This window comes from Trichoderma aggressivum (assembly GCF_033847375.1).
Source record: "Trichoderma aggressivum f. europaeum strain CBS 100526 chromosome Unknown scaffold_038, whole genome shotgun sequence".
Lineage (NCBI taxonomy): Eukaryota > Fungi > Ascomycota > Sordariomycetes > Hypocreales > Hypocreaceae > Trichoderma > Trichoderma aggressivum.
This window is the reverse complement of record NW_026946404.1, coordinates 100,535-117,828: the sequence shown is the minus strand read 5'-3', so window position 1 is coordinate 117,828 and position 17,294 is coordinate 100,535. Positions and strand designations below refer to the sequence as shown.

Genomic DNA, 17,294 nt, shown 5'->3' with positions numbered 1-17,294 from the left:
GCGTCGGCATTCATGAGGCCAGCCGGGTGAAAACTGCAGCTGGGGAACAATGAGAAGCAAGGGTGTTTATGCAAGGCAGTGTGAATGTATCAACTAGTCTTCGGGCCCCAAACTTTATGCTATGAGTAAATATATACAGCTTTGTGTCTACTTGCTACTGGAGAACTGCGAGCACACCCACACCGCACACGGCCTGCAACTTTGAGAACTCCAATTATATGTGGACTCAACAGAGCCTCTTGGGCAGCAGTATATGAAATTCCTACTAAAGATACAAGATGTGTACACGTAGTGCATACAGGGCATAGCAATAAAGGGCGAAAAGCAAATACCTACAACTACTATAGCATACATGCACAAGACTCTCAGACACACAAAACACATATACATAGCCATAATGCAAGTTTCAGTTGATTCAAGCCTCCTCCATCTGATAGGCTCGTAGTCTGACAGCCTGGCAGCCAGGTCAGAGTCTATTCCGCTCTCACCGGCTGCATGCAAGGCCACCTGGAGATGCATTCTGCGAGCCTGCATCTCATACCACCAATGAGTTAGGCTTTCGGTGTGAGGAGGCTCAAATTAGGTTGCAATTAAGGAGTTTATTGGTCGCCTGTTTTTCTTATATACGGAACAAAGTATACTGAAGACAAATACACCCGCAAGTATCTATTGCTTTCTATGAGAGGCAAGTGCTATATATACATATTTCACACCGTTTCCTCAAGCCATTTCTTCTCTTCATCTCACTCAGAGCCTTTGATAAGGCGCTCTTGATAGACACATGTATGGTTCCTCATAGTTTTCACTATTCGACTATCTGATCTGTTTCTAACCACGGCAACTTGACATGTTAGCACCAGTATACAACTCAGCATGAAATCTTGGAAAAGCTTTGCAAGAGGTGTGTCTCTATATCTACTTATCCTACTATGAATGACACATATAAGTGTTAAAACGTTCATCTCAATATCTCTTCCAATTCAGGAACTAATGCTGCTCTTAGGGAAGAAAAGTATTAAGAACACTGAACCTATATCCCCTGTTCCTGAATCCGCAGGAGCGAGCAGCACTCCAAACAGCGCAGCAAACTCTATACAAAGCGACAATCACTTCGTCAAACCAGACGTCCCGCGACGTGCTGAAACTATGGACCCCCCAAGAGCTCAGGGCTTGATGCTCCCTCGTCCATCTCCGTCCGTTCCACTGGCAGAGGTTACACGGGACATAGATGTTGAAGCGACGGTCGTCAGGCCCGTGTCACCGCAGCGCAACCACAGCCAAAATGAAGTGACAACGACGAAGACAATTACAACCTCTGCCCCCAATGTAAAGACGTTCACCACCACTTCCACAAGCCGATCGCGGCGAGTGGTGGAGAACGGTTCGGTCGTGCTACAAAGGGCGCCTCAACATCCCAGGCGACCTGAGCCTGTCGCTGGTGATAAGGTTAAGATCACCAACTTCACTCTGAAGTGGTATCTCCAATACATCTCAGATGAACGCCTCATCAGAATGCCCGACAGAGACAACGCCTGGGATCGAGTTCTCAATGCGGCCCAATACTTTGGACTTCACATTGCTCAATTCGGAGACACGGTGGATGCTTTCACGAATGGAGAAACGCTCGATTCGTCTTTCGATGATGCAGAGACCATTGGCTCCATTGATGGATTTACTGAGCACAACAATACCTTTTTCAACGGGGAAGGCGTCGACGCCTTTTTCAATGGAAAAAAGAATACTGTCTCGATCAACAAAGCAAGAGACTTAGTTTCAGCAGCTCTTGCTTCATCTCATGCATTACTTGAGGTATGTCCCCCAATGACGGCAAGATGCTGATTGCTCGACCAATAGCTGACTGTAACTTTAGATCGGTCACGCCCAAGCTCAAGCACTTTTACCAACCTTTAAGGCGTTGTATGAATTTGCCGTGCTTCTCACGGATATAACCCGAATTCACAATCTTCAAACGCCGTCAGAGGCAATTCGCTACGATGCTACCAAGACATTCAATACCTTGGTTGCCCTTCTTGGCAACATCGCAGCAGTGTATCGACAGAAAATCAGTGATCTGAAGCCTGGATCGCAGGCACACATCAACTTCGACGCTAGTTTTGGTGCACAGATTCGTGAGATTTGGCAATCCAAAGAGGCGCTTTCTGACGCCATTTGGAAGCATAAGCTCCAAGAGGCAGATCTCACATTTACTGCGAAGCAACTCCGCTGGAAGCTTCAGTACCCATACAACTACTCTGCTGTTAACAGGATCTACGAAAAAGTAGACGATTACCACACTCCACCATCCAAAACGTGTTACTGGTTGAAAGAGGTCCTCTCGGAATTCTTCAGCGGAGAAGAGAAGTTACTCTGCTTGACAGGCGAGAACTCGAGCGGTAAAACCTTCCTGTCCAGATGGGTGGAGGAGAGACTTGCTCGACCATTCAATGTCAAATCATATCACGTTCTTCGATACACATTTCGTGAGTTACTCCCGCTTCTATTTTTTACACTACCATTTCTAACAGCCCACCTCACAGCATTTGACTCACCTGACAGAGCAACCCCTGGCGCGTTTTTTAAGAGCATTCTATTCACTCTTCTTGAACAAAACATCAGCAATGTCGAAGTGTACAAAGCTATAGCGCAAGCCTTTCAGCATCATTCCGCTCGAAAGGACTCTGAACCTACAGAGGCAGTGCTCTGGAAAGCTTTGAATATTTGTCTTGGGGCTATTCGTATTCAACAAGCGTCCATGGTCATTGTTTTAGATGACTGCGATGAAATCGTTGGAATCCACGAGGATTTCTACGCCAAGCTCCAAGAATGCATTACTGGGCTTCCTGTACAAGTTGTCGCCTTTTGTCGCTCAATTCCTGATCCCGTTCAGGTTTACGCCCGTCAAATAGAAATTTCCAAAGTTCGCGAAGATATCCGGGCTTATATTCGTGACAGTCTCTCTCGATCTCGTTATTTCCGCCATTTGAGTCGACAAGAGTCTGATAATGTCCTCAAAAGCATGACGATCAAAGCCGGTGGTGATTGGCTTTGGGCATTTTACGCTGTTCAGCTTATATCCAAAGAAAAGTCAAAGGCTACTATTATTCAATCAAGTCATGAGTTAGGTCCAAAGACTTCGGATGTGCTTCTCAAGGTTCTTGAGTCGCTTGAGCTCGCAAAGAATCACGATTTGAAAAATCTTCTATCCATAATGCTAGTGGCCGCTAGGCCACTATCTGTGGTAGAGATGGAGAAGCTTCTCTCAATTGACCTTCAAAGACAGGCCATGTCTGTCGGCCCCGATGTCGCCGGCCTTGTCTCCAAATTCCTCTGCGATCTGGTCATAATTAGAGATGGTCACTTGCATTTCCGCACTAAAGAGGTTCGATCATTCGTGAAAGAACAGCTCACTGCGATGTTGCTACTGTCTGAGCAGACAGCACAGAAACAGCTGACGTTATTAATGCTACTTTACGTCAAGTTTTCACTGAAGGAGGCTGGAGACATTTCTTCCGACGTCTTAGACTACAGTTTTGTTCTCTCTTTGTTTTCAGCAGATTCCCTTCTCGGGTACGTTGTGCAGAATTGGGTCGAGCATTTCCAAGCATCGGGGTTCACTGGACTCGAAGTATCGGAAGTATTCCCCAAGTCCATCACATTCGCCCTTCTTGAAAGAACTTGCTGGGCTAGAGTATATACGAAAGAGCAACTTGTGGCCAGCCATAAGATTGCTTTCCAAATTCGACAAGATTGTTTCGCGGACCGAGAACCCGTGGTTGTTCACAACCTCGTTACTCTTGGATACATCTACCTCAACAATCTCGGATTAAAGACTGACGCTTCGTTCTACTTTTACGAAGCAGCTATTCTTGGGAAACAAATTTTGTCCGATACTTCCACGATTGTCAAGACATGCATGGAGACTTTCTTTGATTGTGTTACCGGGATCGAGATCAACGACACGACTGAGATTTTCACGACTCATAATAGCCATCAAATCGACATCATCACTTGGTATGAGAGGATGCTTCGGCTTGCCATCGAAATCGACGCACGGAAGTACGGTGGTCATAGTGATGAAGTGATCTCCTGGTACCAGAAGCTCGCCAAATTCTATGCTGATATCAAGAGAGAAGAGGAAGCTATGGGTGCTTATCAAGAGATACGTATCATTTTGACCGCGAGAGAGGGCAAGGAATCACATCGAGTGAAGCAAATGAACGCTTATTTTGCCACTCTGAACATTGTTCTTAATGGTGCGCCAAGTGACAAAGTCGGCGAACTTGAAGAGATGATCTTCGAAACCAGTCAAAACATAGAAATCACTGATCTCCGGTGTGTCGAGCTATGGATGAGACTCGCACATACATATGAAAGCTGCGAAAATCCCGAACATCGCTCTCACGCCGAAAGGTTATACGTCAACCTTTGGCAGCGCATAACTGCCGACCATGCTCCAGCAACGATGGTTGATATTCATTTGATCAGGATCGATATTGCTCTCGAATACGCCAGATTCCTCAGCCGACACAACCGCATTCAAGAAGCATGCAGCATTCTTATTTGCCTTTGGGCAGAGTACCAAAAGTTCACCCTCCAGTCTGAGAGAATTATGATTCGCATCAGGGAGGTGGCAGAAGAGTGTAGAAAGGCTGGCTTATCGAGCATTGCTGTCTCCATGTTGACCAAGGTATTGGAGTCGTTCAGCACCTACGGATCCAGCGAAGAAGTCGAGAAGACTGTGCTGCTTATGAACAGAGTCGTGGAAGAAATTAGTGATACTACTGTCACTAAAAAGAACACGCCAGAGAGAGTTGTTACAGAAGAGACAGAAAGTGTGGTGAAGAAGCTGTTTGAGCGTCTTGTCGATGAATACGAACATGGTCAGACTGATACATCACTGTTCTCGGCAGCCAGAGCGTTGATAAGCCTCTATAATCAACAAAACAACTGGCGTGAAGCTGAAGCCGCCCTTAAAAAGACTCTACAGCTAACTTGGAAAGAGATATTGACTGATAGCTCCAACATCAGGCTTGCTGAGCACTCAATCGAAGAATGCATAGCTGTGGCACGCCGTCTGGCAGATTGCTATTCCGCTCAAAAGCTGTTTGAGATGGCTGAGAGGATACACCTACAAATCTTTTACGCTTGCATTTCTGTTAAACTCGGAGACAATCTTGGCACTGAAGAGAATCCTCTTACTGGGGCCCATCTTCTTACGGAAGCCATCGCTATCCTGGTCACATTCTACGAAGAACATCATCGCCATAGGGAGGTCATTGATATCTATTCGCATATCTTGGCAAAATACGAGCGGGAGTTGGGCGAAAAGCATGAAACAACCATCGAGACGCTGTATTTTATAGCGGATTATCACGAGACACTCGGCCTCGAAACCGCCTATAACTATTACGCGAAAATAGTCACTCTGCTAAATGAGGGTGCCGATTACTGTCACCCTGATGCCATCAAGGCCGCTTTGGCTCTTTCCATACACTATGACGCTCGTCGGCTTTGGGATAGGCTTCAGGCAATCTGTACCGTATTGTGGGAGACTATTCTGCGTCTCCGTGGACAGCGAAATTCTCAAGGGGAGCGTAAAGTTTCTGGTAAAGATGTCGCCTCCATCTATCAGAAGTATTCGCATGTCTTGGATTTCCACGGTAATGAAGATTTCTCGAAGCTATATGACATCGCTGTTGAGTACAAAGACATCATCAGCGAATACTATTCCGATAATCCGGAATTGGTCATCAATGCGCTGATTACTTTGGCGAAGATATGCGAAACACACGATGAGCATCACGAAGAGTCCATCGAGAGCTATGAGCAAGTGCTCGACACGCTGAAGACAATAGAGACTACTGACACTGATATCGATGACACAACGGTTGAGACTGTCAAGAAACGCCTATCACGGATGTATGTCACCATTGTCAAAGGCTCTCAGAAAAAGAGGTTTTCACTCGAGCGCGCCATTGAAATCTCACTCGAGACGTATCATCAGTATAAGGCTGCATTTGATGAATACCCTGAGCAAACGATGCATCAACTCGACTGCGTCATCTTGCTGTATCAACAGATCAATACAGAGGAATCCAGAGAGCTCACGCGACAGCTTCTAGTAGAGTCGGCTCAGTACATCATCACCGCCGCTGCCGTTAATTTAACACTCTTCCATGCCGCTACCTCGTTAGCTGCCCTCTTCGTCAATGCCGACTTGATACAGAGTGGCAAGGATCTTCTCGAAGAAATTCGCAAAACGGTCATATACGGAGAAAGTTTTTCCAAGAGTGGTATCCGTGTGGAAATGAACTCTCAGACGAGGAAGGCCGTCTTCATTTTCTTGATCGCATTCGGGCACGGTCTTGACCAGCACGCCGAATATCTCTCTTACTCCAAGGTGATGGCTGAGATTGTTCTAGAGTCCCTGCTATATGAAGAGTACTCGAGTAAAAGCGATGAGGAGGCCGCTGTAGAGGTTATTCTACAATACGGCGCGCGCCTTCGTCGTTTCTGGCAGTCTTACCAACGCGAAGAGTTTATCAGGACTCTTGATGATGACCTTATTGAACGCTTCAAGGCTGCGTATTCCCAATACTTTGAGATAAACTGCAACAAGGGGGTCAAGGAAGAGTTCTACTACAGCTTGATGGATGAGCTCGGCAAAGATCGACCTGCAATTAATATTGACTTTGATACTATATTGCTAGAAGTTGGCAATAGTCACGTCCAAAGGCTCTTGGAGAGTGGAAGCTTCGATAACGCTAGTCAAGTTGGCCGATTCTTGATGAGGCTCTCCGTAGACAGGAGGCTTTATCATGATCGTCGCCGCATCCGCTACGGATACATACTGGCCCAATACCTGGTTGGAATTGGGGCACCTCGCCCTGATTACCCGAATGACACTTACGGAATGGCCATGGTGGAAACTTCGCAGTCCATCATGCATGACGTGATTAATGCGTTCGACACACTGGAGATAGACTTTGAAACACTTCGTGCCGAGGACTTGGTTGGCCTCATCAATCTGCTGCACGCTCAAAGCAACCATGAACAGCTTGAGCGCGTATTATCTCGTCTGTGGGATTCTCGAGGAGACGTCCGGTCGACATTCGGCTCGGATACTCAAAAGATTATCGAAATTGGGACATTCTTGGTCCACGTGCAGTGCGCTCTGAAGTTTTACGCAGACGCAATTCGTACCGCCGAGCAGCTGTACTATAACTTGCAGCGCGCCCGCGGACGACTTCACAAGGACACGTTGGAGGTATCACGACTTTTGGCAAGCATTTACGCTACAATGGCGTCGAATGTAGACGAAGAATATGTGGAAGAGGATTATTTCTCCTACGCCATGGATGTCCACCACAACATCATGCGAGAGATTAACTCGCCGTCTGACGTGGTGTACAACGGCTATACGCGTCGCGACGATGATCACGAGTTCCTCAAGGAGCAAGCTTGGATTCACTCATCACTACTGAACAATATACGATCGCAGCTCAATGAATCTCAACACAAATACTGGACCAAACGAGAAAAGGAGGTTCGGACGATTTATGAAAGTTTGACGCGCGATTTCAAGCTCGGCGACAATATTCAAGACTCCAACCAACTGCCATCATGGAAATATGCTCCGCCCAAGGCATGGAAATTTAATGAGATGGAATGGGGAGGCGTTGCAAATGGTTTCAACGCGGAGAATGATATTTTAGAGACGGCTCAGAGAGAGTGGGTGTTGCAGAGTCACATTTTCGTCTGATGGTAACTTGACATTGTCATGTCAAGTTCTTTTGTACAGCATGTTACCCTACATGCATTTCCCTTGTTTGTTCTGCATTGCATTTCATTTCTTTTTGAATCTTTTCACATAGAATCCACTTATTCCCTTTGTCATTTTAAGCTCATAGTAATCTCATTTTACCGTTTAACACAATACTAGTCAATGACAAACAGTATGTCCTGATGTTGTTTTCATCGAGAGAAGTAGAAGCTTTTTAACAATGATCTTTACAAGTTTTTTTGTCAATCGTAATATTCTAAGTTTATAGCATCCCAACGACATATAACCCGTATAGTAAAACATAATTGACCCCGCTAGTAGAAAAGGAGAAATGAAGAAATGAAAATTAATCCAGCGGCACATCTCCAACAACAGACCACGTCGAGCCATCGTATTTCACCTCTCTTACTTTCCCTTTTACCAAGTAGTAACATCGAGCCATATCGAACTTGGACTGTATAGGGGTGACAACATAGTTGGTTGCAGTAAGGCATGCGATATCTGTTCCTTCGTCGGGACTTCCGAGGGCATCTGGTGTTGATGATGTTTGCCACCCGTTGTTGTCATCATTCTTGGTCATCTGGATAGCGCCAGTATCGTTTCGCCATAAAATATAAGTATTCATGAGGCTATCTTGCACTGTAGTCTTCGGAATGGCAAAGGCTCCAATGCTTGCCTGGGAAGGGATAGTGTCAGGTGGTGCATCTGCAAGTCTACGTTAGTATTGATGCAGCAGCCAGAATCTCTTCCATTAGGTCTTACCTGCAGCTGCTGCTACGCTGGCATTGACCCGCCGTTCCGCAAAAAGCCTCTGGTCATCTCGTTGATAGATGAAATTGGCGCTGCCAGTTCTCCCTCCCCAATAGGGGACTTCTGCTAGTGCCGAGTGATTTGTGCTTGAGAGATTCAATAGTTGATGATTCCAGACGCTCTGTGTCGTAAAATAGGCTTCTTCTAGTTGGTTCACTTCGTTCTGAAAGATGACGCTGGGCCAATAGGATGCAATCCTTGTGTTTGGGCCAGCTTTGTAGGCCTTCGGGTTGATGGTGCCCGTGGTGTCCGTAGTTGTCACCACTGGGACTTTTTGCTCTCGGATGATCCATTCGTTGATATAGTCTTGCTTTCCCTGGTAGAATATATCGATTTGCGTATAGTTCTACGTCATGTCGATTGGCGCGTTAGATATATATAGGTAGGTACAGTGCTCAAAGAGCGATGGAGAGGGCAGTAAGTCTTACATTGGAGGAGGTCGCTTTACCTCCACTGTAGAACGTGGCATTGTAGCAGCAAAGCGCAATTGGAGTGCCCATCTTTGGTGCCGGGTCGGCATGATACGCTGACACCGTTGACCATTCTTCATCGTCCGAGCTGTAGCCTATCATGCGTAATAACCCATCGTTTCCCTGGTAGGCGAGGCGGATGTTGTAGCTCGACGTGGTTTCCCACCAACCGGTTACCGATAAGCTTGATTTGGAGTAAATGGCGCTGGGCGGCGGTGACGAGGTGGGAGCCGGAGAAGCCGACGATGTCTCGCTGGAAGGACTCGAGGACGCCGAGGAGTTGTCATGATGATGTCGCGATCCAAGAACACCGCCAACCACGGCTGCCACTATCACGACTACCAGAACCCCAACTCCGACCGCGATCCATATTAGCCTTTTCCTCGCGTTTTTCTGTGGCGTATTGTGTTCAGTCGCTAATGCAGCTTCGTTCTCGGCCTTTATTTTGTTGCTTTCGTTGAGCAGATCGCCATTAACCACTTCCAACCCGTCATATCCACGGAAAACTTCAGGTGCCCCGGCGTTACCCAGTGTGTTGGAGCTCTCTAATCGAGACGCATCAACTTCTGGCAGAACCCCCGGCCCCGCGGTCTCACTGTAGGGTGAAACCATGAGAATCGAAAGGTGCTCCTAGAGCTCGTCACCACCATCCGGTAAAGAAGAGGGGAAGAAAGAAAAGATAAAGACAAGAGAAAGTCGGAGAGGAGAATTTCGGACGCGGCATCGTGGGTTATGTCACTAGGTAGAATCCTTCAGGTAGATTCAGCCTATTGGGGGCCCGTCTCACAGGCTGGCGAGGCTCATGTCACATCGTGCCGCTGACTAGCTTCTTAGTCTGCCTGAAGGCAATGATACGTATAATTTTGCGGGCATGGGATGCTGAAGGATTCAGGATCGGCTGTGAAGGCCAATGGCAAGGCTGTCAGGGGTGGTGCCATGTTTGAGATCAGCGGCTGAAGGTCCAATGATAGGCCTAGGGCGTCAGGTGAGGTTAAATGGTGTGGAACTTGCATTAGATGGGTTTATAGTAAAGGGGAAAGGCTGGAATGATACTAATGATACTAATGTGCTTGACAGTGCTCAATTTGTTCTTGAGGTTGAATGATTATTACCATTGAGAATTATTTTCTTGCGAGCAACTATAAATGGGCAGTCTAGACCGTTACCTTGCAGTTTTGAAGCGGGCCATACAATCCATCTAGCGCAATGGATATCCCAGACTTGACGCTACCAAGATTTGAGTCTCGACAACGTCTTAACTAAATATTATTTTGTTCAATAAAGCCTAGTTTTTCCTGTTGATCCAATTAGTCAGGCTGTCAATCATCATGCTGGGGCGAAGAAATCACATACTGAAATACCGTGCCGTCCTGGTAGATGGAACATCCATTATATCCGGTTCCAATGCCGCACTCCATGGTACTTGAGCCCGCCCATGCATCCTGGGAAGCAATGCAATACACCGACTCGCCGTTGCCCCCGCAAGCCGGGAACCAGTTCATGCCAAATGTTTTGCATCCAGGCGTTGTGTCGCAGAACGCAGCGCAGATGGCAACCCTGTCAGCATGCGGTGTACCAGCAGGGATGTTTTGCGAATATTGATCAAGGAAGTCACTGCAATTGTCAGATTAGCCTCATGACCTTCAACGTTTTACATTTCCAGATCAGGCGTTACTCACGCTTCCAAGACATAGGCGCAACCATCTTGAGGACCGAATACTTTGGTATACGCAACATTAGTCGAGATGGTCGCAGTGGCGGCCGGTACTATCACCGTCGTAGTGGATATTGTAGGCACGGTTGTGGTAAATGCGACGTTGACTGGTGAGAAAGAAGTAACTGAAGCCGTCGTCGTGGCGGCTGTAGGGACTTCGGTGATAAAGACTGTCGACAGAGTCGAGACCGAATCAGTGCTGATGGTATCTATTTCAGTATCCAATACGGTGGTGATATAACCAACAGATGCAGTCATTGTCTATATGTAAAGAGTCAGGACAGAGCTCGTTAGTGATCTCGGGGAAAGAAAACTGACAGTTGCGGTGCTGATAGTAGATGTCGACGCCTCTTTCGTTGTCGTTGTGCCGACGACATTCACAGTTTTGGTCACCCCGCCGACAGTCTTGAACGAAGTATGGGTACACTTGGTCGTATGTGTGACGGTACGCGTCGGTCCGGAAACTTCGATACACTTTGTTTCGTCAGCAACAAATCATCGGACATGGAATCTCTAATACAACACATACCGAGCAAGCCGTCTTCAAGATCTTATTCTGGCATCTTGCCAGCTTCGGCAGAAGATCATCACGAGAATCGTGGTGATGGCGCTTTTGCAGGCCGGTATCGACAGTGGTGTAGACCGTAACAGTTCCAGATGAGGCTATTGTCGTGGCTTTCTGGGTCTCAAAGACTGTGATAGTTGCGGTTGTGATCGTTGTGGGGACTGTAGCTACGGTTGTGGTGCTGCACACTGTTAGCTATCTGCCCGTAGCTTGTTTAGCATGCTAACAACTTACACGGTATCCGTTCCAGTGGTTTGGTAGTCGGTTGATGTAGCAGTGTATTGGGTGACAACATCTGTCTGGGTGTAGACGGTATCAATCTCTGTGCCGGTGTGGACAGTCTGCGTCTACAAAGGGAAACATCATTTGGTAAGTCAAAATTGGGCATTATACAATACTCGAGATGATTTACCAAAGTTCCAATGGTGACCGTGGCTGTCTTTGTAGTCGTGTAGACGTACGCTGTCGCAGTCGATGTGTAAACAGTCGATGTGGTGATGCCGGTTGTGAGCGTTAGAGTCTTGGCAGGTTTGGAGATTGTCACAACTGCAGTTGTCGGTATCGTCACTGTTCGAGTGACGGTGGAAGCAGGCAAGGGATCTTGTTTTGTTTAGCCAAGGCGCTCGGCGTTACCCAGAAGTTTACTCACAATGGCGAGAACAGTATAATTCCGCTGGCGGGTAGTGTTTGAGAGGGAGCAGCTCATTATACGGGAAATGCTGGCACACACGGTCAATGCCCAGCGCAGACTGGGCATTGAGAAGGAGGACGGTAAACAGAACCTTGAGTGACGCCATCTTGAGACTTTGCCGTGTGCCAAGAGAGTCTGGAAGAAACAGGTTGCACAACCCGCATCCCCCGATCTTATTAAGATCTCTGACTACCCCGTCACCCCCGTAAGCTACAGAAGACAGTCCCTTTGCTACGCCAAAACCTTGCTTTGTTTTCTACAAAGAGCGGACTCAAACCACCAAAGGAGATTACATGTGTTAGTCTGGCTTTGGCTACCGCTTTACAATGCAGATCTAGGTCTAGATTTCCAGCCGCAAGGCTTGAATCATTTTACTGCCGGAGAGAGAGGTGCCTGATTGGATCTTAGTCTTAGGAGCTGCCGTAGATCCCCGCTAACTCCCGATAGTATGAGAATATTCCCGACTACTTGAACAAGCACGATGGTCTAGTCAGTTAGCTGCGGGAGCCCCTTAGCTAGATTCAAAGTTGATTACCGCTGGATGTCGCCTCAGGGACCAGGCTGGACTAAGATCAACATTCAGCTCCTGCGCAGTCAAGGCACTAAAATCGTGGTAGGCTCGTACATATCTCGCTCAGCGTCACTTGCGTCGGAACAACTGTCAATGCTGGGGCTTGGGGACTATTTTCTGCAGTAAATAACCAATGTAGTTTGCTGAGGGTCGAGATCCAGGCGTAAACTAAGTGTAGCTATGTTACGGAGGCAAGGAGAACAATGTATTGACGACCATATTTGTTCGCTCCCAATTTCACAGCAGCGCACCCCAAGCAGTTTCGAATGATGATGAGTGGATTTGCACTTTCGCTCTGGTCGCTATTAAGGGACAAACCGAAATAGCCTTACAGGGAGCCAACCAAGTGTTGAGGAAAGAATATCGCTCCGGTCTGGTAATGAAGTTGGGCAGCAGTCAACGCCTTAACACTTGCAGTCAGTAATGGCACCGGCCACCACATCACGCGCGATCATGTCGCGTCCCTGTCAATAAGCGACCAGCAAACTGGCGGTGTCTCAGCCGCGGCTGAGCTCGGAGATACAGAGTGAGGTTTAGCCCAGGAATAGCTTCCATTACCTACAGGTCACTGAGTGGCAAACTCTCGTAGATGATGGGAGCAGCAGTCACAAATACTGCGTGGCTTTGAGCAATTGGCCAATCGCCCTAGAGCGCATGCGGTGTGATTGAGACGTCACTGCATCCTAGCAAACTTTGTTCTGGGTTTATCATGGATAGGTCTGTCTCATGCTGGATTGACTGACGAGCTGGTGCTTACACGCTCTGAGTCGTGAAACCATTCAAGACTCGTCTACTTCTGATCCGCAGCCACAGCACGCTGTGTTCACTTGAGGAGCAGTACAACGTTATGGAGAGAGAGCCTTGTGGGGAAAGAACTCATATGAACAAACTAGATATAGACACAGAAGAGCATAAACGTATAAAGATACGGCCATCAGTGTGCAAATTTGTGTGTGTAACCACAAAAGCCCGAAAGCTAACGCTCCCTTGCATTGTGGCTGACGAGCGGCCAACTTGCTGGTTACATAAAGAAAGGTAAATATGATACCGCACTCACAGTATTCTCTCACTAATTTACTGAGTATTTTTTGTTGTATCGTGTTATTTGTTAACATCGACGTCAGACTGATCCATATGTATGTATGTAATGCGCATATCAGGTCCCTGCTGCACCCTCATTCTTATTCGACCAAAGCCATCAATATTGTTCCCAAAAATGCCATAAGGTTAGTTAGAAGACTCAACGACAATTCAGCAGAAATTTGACAAAGCTCCGAATACGCTGACATTCCAATCCTGTCTCAAGTCTGTAACATGAAAGATATGGCTTAGCATATAAACTGACGAGAGGAAGTTGTGGTTCTAGGTTCATAATCTATTAAATAATTGCTCGTCTATCTCCAGCGCTTTCGTTTTACTAATTCATTCATTCATTTAGCCCTGTAGGGGAGATGTGCATGTAAATGCGTTAATCTGTGGCGACGAGAAAGCGTCCATCAAGCCCTTGATCGCAGCATATGCTCCTAGTCCACTCAGCGCCATGGAGCCAAGCGTGTAGACCAGAAGCATAGCATTCAGATACCAGAACTTGGCAAAGAAACCACGGATCCATCGCTTGATTCCAGAGTCCCGACGGTAAACAGCGCCAGTTACCGGGTTGAAAGCCTCCTCTCCTTGCATCGCGTTCTTCTGAACAAAGAGTCCGAGGCCGATAAATGCAGGGAACGTGTACGTGAATTGCACCAGGCAAATTGCAGCGATAACGCTAGTCAGGCCGAAAAAGTCGGGGATAGAAGCAGCAATGATGAAGGCGATGCTCCAGTAAATCGGGACCGTGACGGCCCAGAGGATCTTGCCACCGGTAGTGGTGAGAGGTGGAGCTCTAAACACCTCCATGAACACGTTGTTGTAGATGACCTTGATTCCGATGTTGCCGTATAGAGTTGCAGCAATGATTCCACTGAGGACAGCAAGCATGTTGCAGACAGTCTGCCAGGCATAAGGCGACAGTCCCTGGTAGGCGAGCTGTTGTTGACAGTTGTTAGTACATGCGACTTGAACATGTGTGACTCAGTGCGCGTCTAATGAACTTACCTGGTTGGCATATTGTCCCTGGTAGAAGTAAACAAACGATCCATAGGACATGTAGCAGGCGTAGATGAAGAACTGAGCACCCCACATGGCCTTGAGGAAATCTCGGGGTCGCTGAAGCTCGGCCATGAACTCGACAAACAGCTGCGCACCTCCGTACGCATAGACACCGTTCATGAGACCGTTGATAGAGCCGGTGAAGCCGTTGGTCGAAGGAGGAACGCCACCATGTCTCTCGATAGGAGGATAAGTTCCGTTGGCAAATGGCGTAACTGATGCGCCACCCAAAGCAGCTCCAGCAGAACCAGCCTGAGCAGCACCATAGTTGGGCTCGCTATGGGCCATCACACCCATGCTGATGAACATGATCATCAAGTTGAGGACGACAGCAAAGTTCGCCAAGAAGCCCAACTTGTTAAGCGTCCGGATTTGTCCCAGGAAGAAGCCCACAACCGCCCAGATCAGGCAGCATACGATGTAGCAAAGGCGGAATTTGGACACCTGCGAGATGGAAAGACCATTGCTGATAACGAGGATACCAACGCTAATCATGAGCTGCAGAGCCTGAAGGAAATTGATGGTATAGCGAAGCCAAGGACCCCAGATGCGGAATCCAAGATCGCCGTAGTTCTTGGCCGGAAACTCGTATGAGTCGACATCCAAGAAGACTTTCCAGAGAAGGTAGCCGGAACTAGGGAATATTAGCAAATAAGAAGAAGTCGGAAACAAGTCTCAAATAACTTACAATCCAGCGCAGATACCGAACAGGGTGAATAGTCCAATACCTTCTCCCCAACCCATAGTACCGATGGAGAAACCAACTCCAAAAGGACCCAAGATGTCGGTCGTGATCAAGTAAAAGCAAGCAGCTGCACTAGCGGAACGCAGAGCCCGGCTCGCGTTTGTCCATTCCAGATCTGTGATGAGCAGTTTGTTACCAGAGGCCGCCGCGTCAGTGTGAGCGGGCGGGTTCTCTTTTGCTTCCTTCTCGTTGGGTTGGAATCCCTCTATCCTTCTCGCTGTTCCTTTTGATGGGAAGATCAGCTCCATGAAAGTTGTGGGTGGCTTTGTGGCTGCGACGGCATCTTCCTCTGCTCTTGTCTTCTCGGCATAGTACATGTACTCTTCGAGAGTGACGCTGGAATCATGAAGAGGGCGATGCTGAGGCCTGATGGCGGATGGGAGGAAGATATTGGGGCCGGTAGAGGCATCGTCAGGTCCAGAGGAGTAATCCTCTTTCTCAGAGACCATGTTGGCGATGTGAAAGGATCGAAAGTAAGGCTTTGGTGTTGCGTGTGAATGAGATGATGCTTGAAGGGTTGTTGAGAATGCAAAGCGATGGGCGAGACAGCGATTGGGTTGCTGAAAACCTGCAGCAAACGACGGAGCACAACTATCGAGGTTCTCTGGGGAAATAAAGACACTCTGGGGATATATAAGTATATTTGGATAGCACGACATGAGAAGCTTCGCTGCTCCTTATCAGTCGCCACATTTGAGACTACTTCACCACGCCAGACTCCATCTTCTGGAACCCCGTGGCAATGGCCATGTCAACAAACCATTTCCCGTAGGCAATCCCGCAGATGGCTGCCCGCGATATGGACACAACTGGTGGTGAGCAAATACGAATACCAACCTCACTAAGTACTACTGGTTAGACCAAGGAGATGCCGATCGCTCCGTGTGGTTGACTACAACGACTTTTGTCCGAAGGTTGGAACTTTTTTTTCCGGCCCACTCAAGCGGTTGCAACTCGACTGCTTTCATCAAGTCAAGGACAAAAGTGCCAGATGTTGCATGCCGCGCCGAGGGTTGGGCGTAAATCCAGTGTGTCTGGGGAGCCAATGTGCCAGCCGACCTCGGCGAAGTTGTGGCCAAATTCTATATCAGCTACGTAAAATATTTTCTTTCAAAGAGCTTTAGCCTCGTTCGATTTGGCATGACTAGTTGTGTCAAAGTTGCTTCTGTGGAGAGGAGTCTCGGGACCCATATCCGGGCTGAACTTATGGAATGCCTCGATTTGGCATATGAGAACTTGCAAGTCTTATGCAACAACTCTCTGAATCCCATACTTTCGGGTTCCTGGTTTAAACAGCTACAACTTAGTTTCCCTTGATCCTTTTTTAGGAAACAGAAAGCAAAGGATAAAGGCCGATTCCTTGTCAGAGTCCAGGCTGCCACTCTGCATCGGAAAATTTATCCTCTGCGCGCGTCTTCCGAACATGCCGTGGTGGAGAGTTTAGCAACACGCCACGCAATGACGACATGTGGAAAATGCCCCGAGTGGAGTAAACTCGAACTCGTTTCGTCTTCTAGTGCGTCGGGAGAAGGCGAGAGAGCACGTTTTTTGTTTGGAAGAGTCTGGGTGAGGACAACGGCTTGGCTTGGACGATTGCAGCGCCTCCCGCAATACCAAGGCAGATCCTGTCTTGGCATCTAGATATATCGACTATGTTATCTGCCGGTAGACTAGTGGGCTACTGCCAAAGTGCAAGAATGCAGATGTGATCATATACAGCCCAAGACGAGTCAAAACTACACATGTCCAGCTACGGCAGAGCATCTCGTGGAAGCCATCACATATACTGAATCGATA

The 17,294-nt window shown here is 47.7% G+C and overlaps 3 protein-coding genes across 3 annotated transcripts; 1 reads left to right on the top strand and 2 right to left on the bottom strand.

Moving 5' to 3' along the window:
- Window positions 1-990: 990 nt before the first annotated feature.
- Window positions 991-7,762, top strand: Triagg1_8080 (uncharacterized protein; the record flags this gene model as incomplete). Its single annotated transcript, XM_062902887.1, has 3 exons — window positions 991-1,809; window positions 1,871-2,480; window positions 2,526-7,762. The coding sequence occupies 3 exons, from the start codon at window positions 991-993 to the stop codon at window positions 7,760-7,762; spliced, it is 6,666 nt and encodes a 2,221-aa protein (XP_062752925.1).
- A 367-nt stretch (window positions 7,763-8,129) lies between these two features.
- On the bottom strand, window positions 8,130-12,139 carry Triagg1_8079 (uncharacterized protein; the record flags this gene model as incomplete). Its single annotated transcript, XM_062902886.1, has 10 exons — window positions 8,130-8,488; window positions 8,546-8,939; window positions 9,022-9,658; window positions 10,417-10,677; window positions 10,743-11,038; window positions 11,096-11,251; window positions 11,307-11,523; window positions 11,577-11,689; window positions 11,755-11,888; window positions 11,992-12,139. The coding sequence occupies 10 exons, from the start codon at window positions 12,137-12,139 to the stop codon at window positions 8,130-8,132; spliced, it is 2,715 nt and encodes a 904-aa protein (XP_062752924.1).
- A 1,899-nt stretch (window positions 12,140-14,038) lies between these two features.
- Window positions 14,039-15,946, bottom strand: Triagg1_8078 (uncharacterized protein; the record flags this gene model as incomplete). The annotated part of the gene is made up of 3 exons (XM_062902885.1): window positions 14,039-14,629; window positions 14,699-15,386; window positions 15,441-15,946. 3 exons carry the CDS (start codon window positions 15,944-15,946, stop codon window positions 14,039-14,041), a joined length of 1,785 nt encoding a protein of 594 aa, XP_062752923.1.
- Window positions 15,947-17,294: the final 1,348 nt, after the last annotated feature.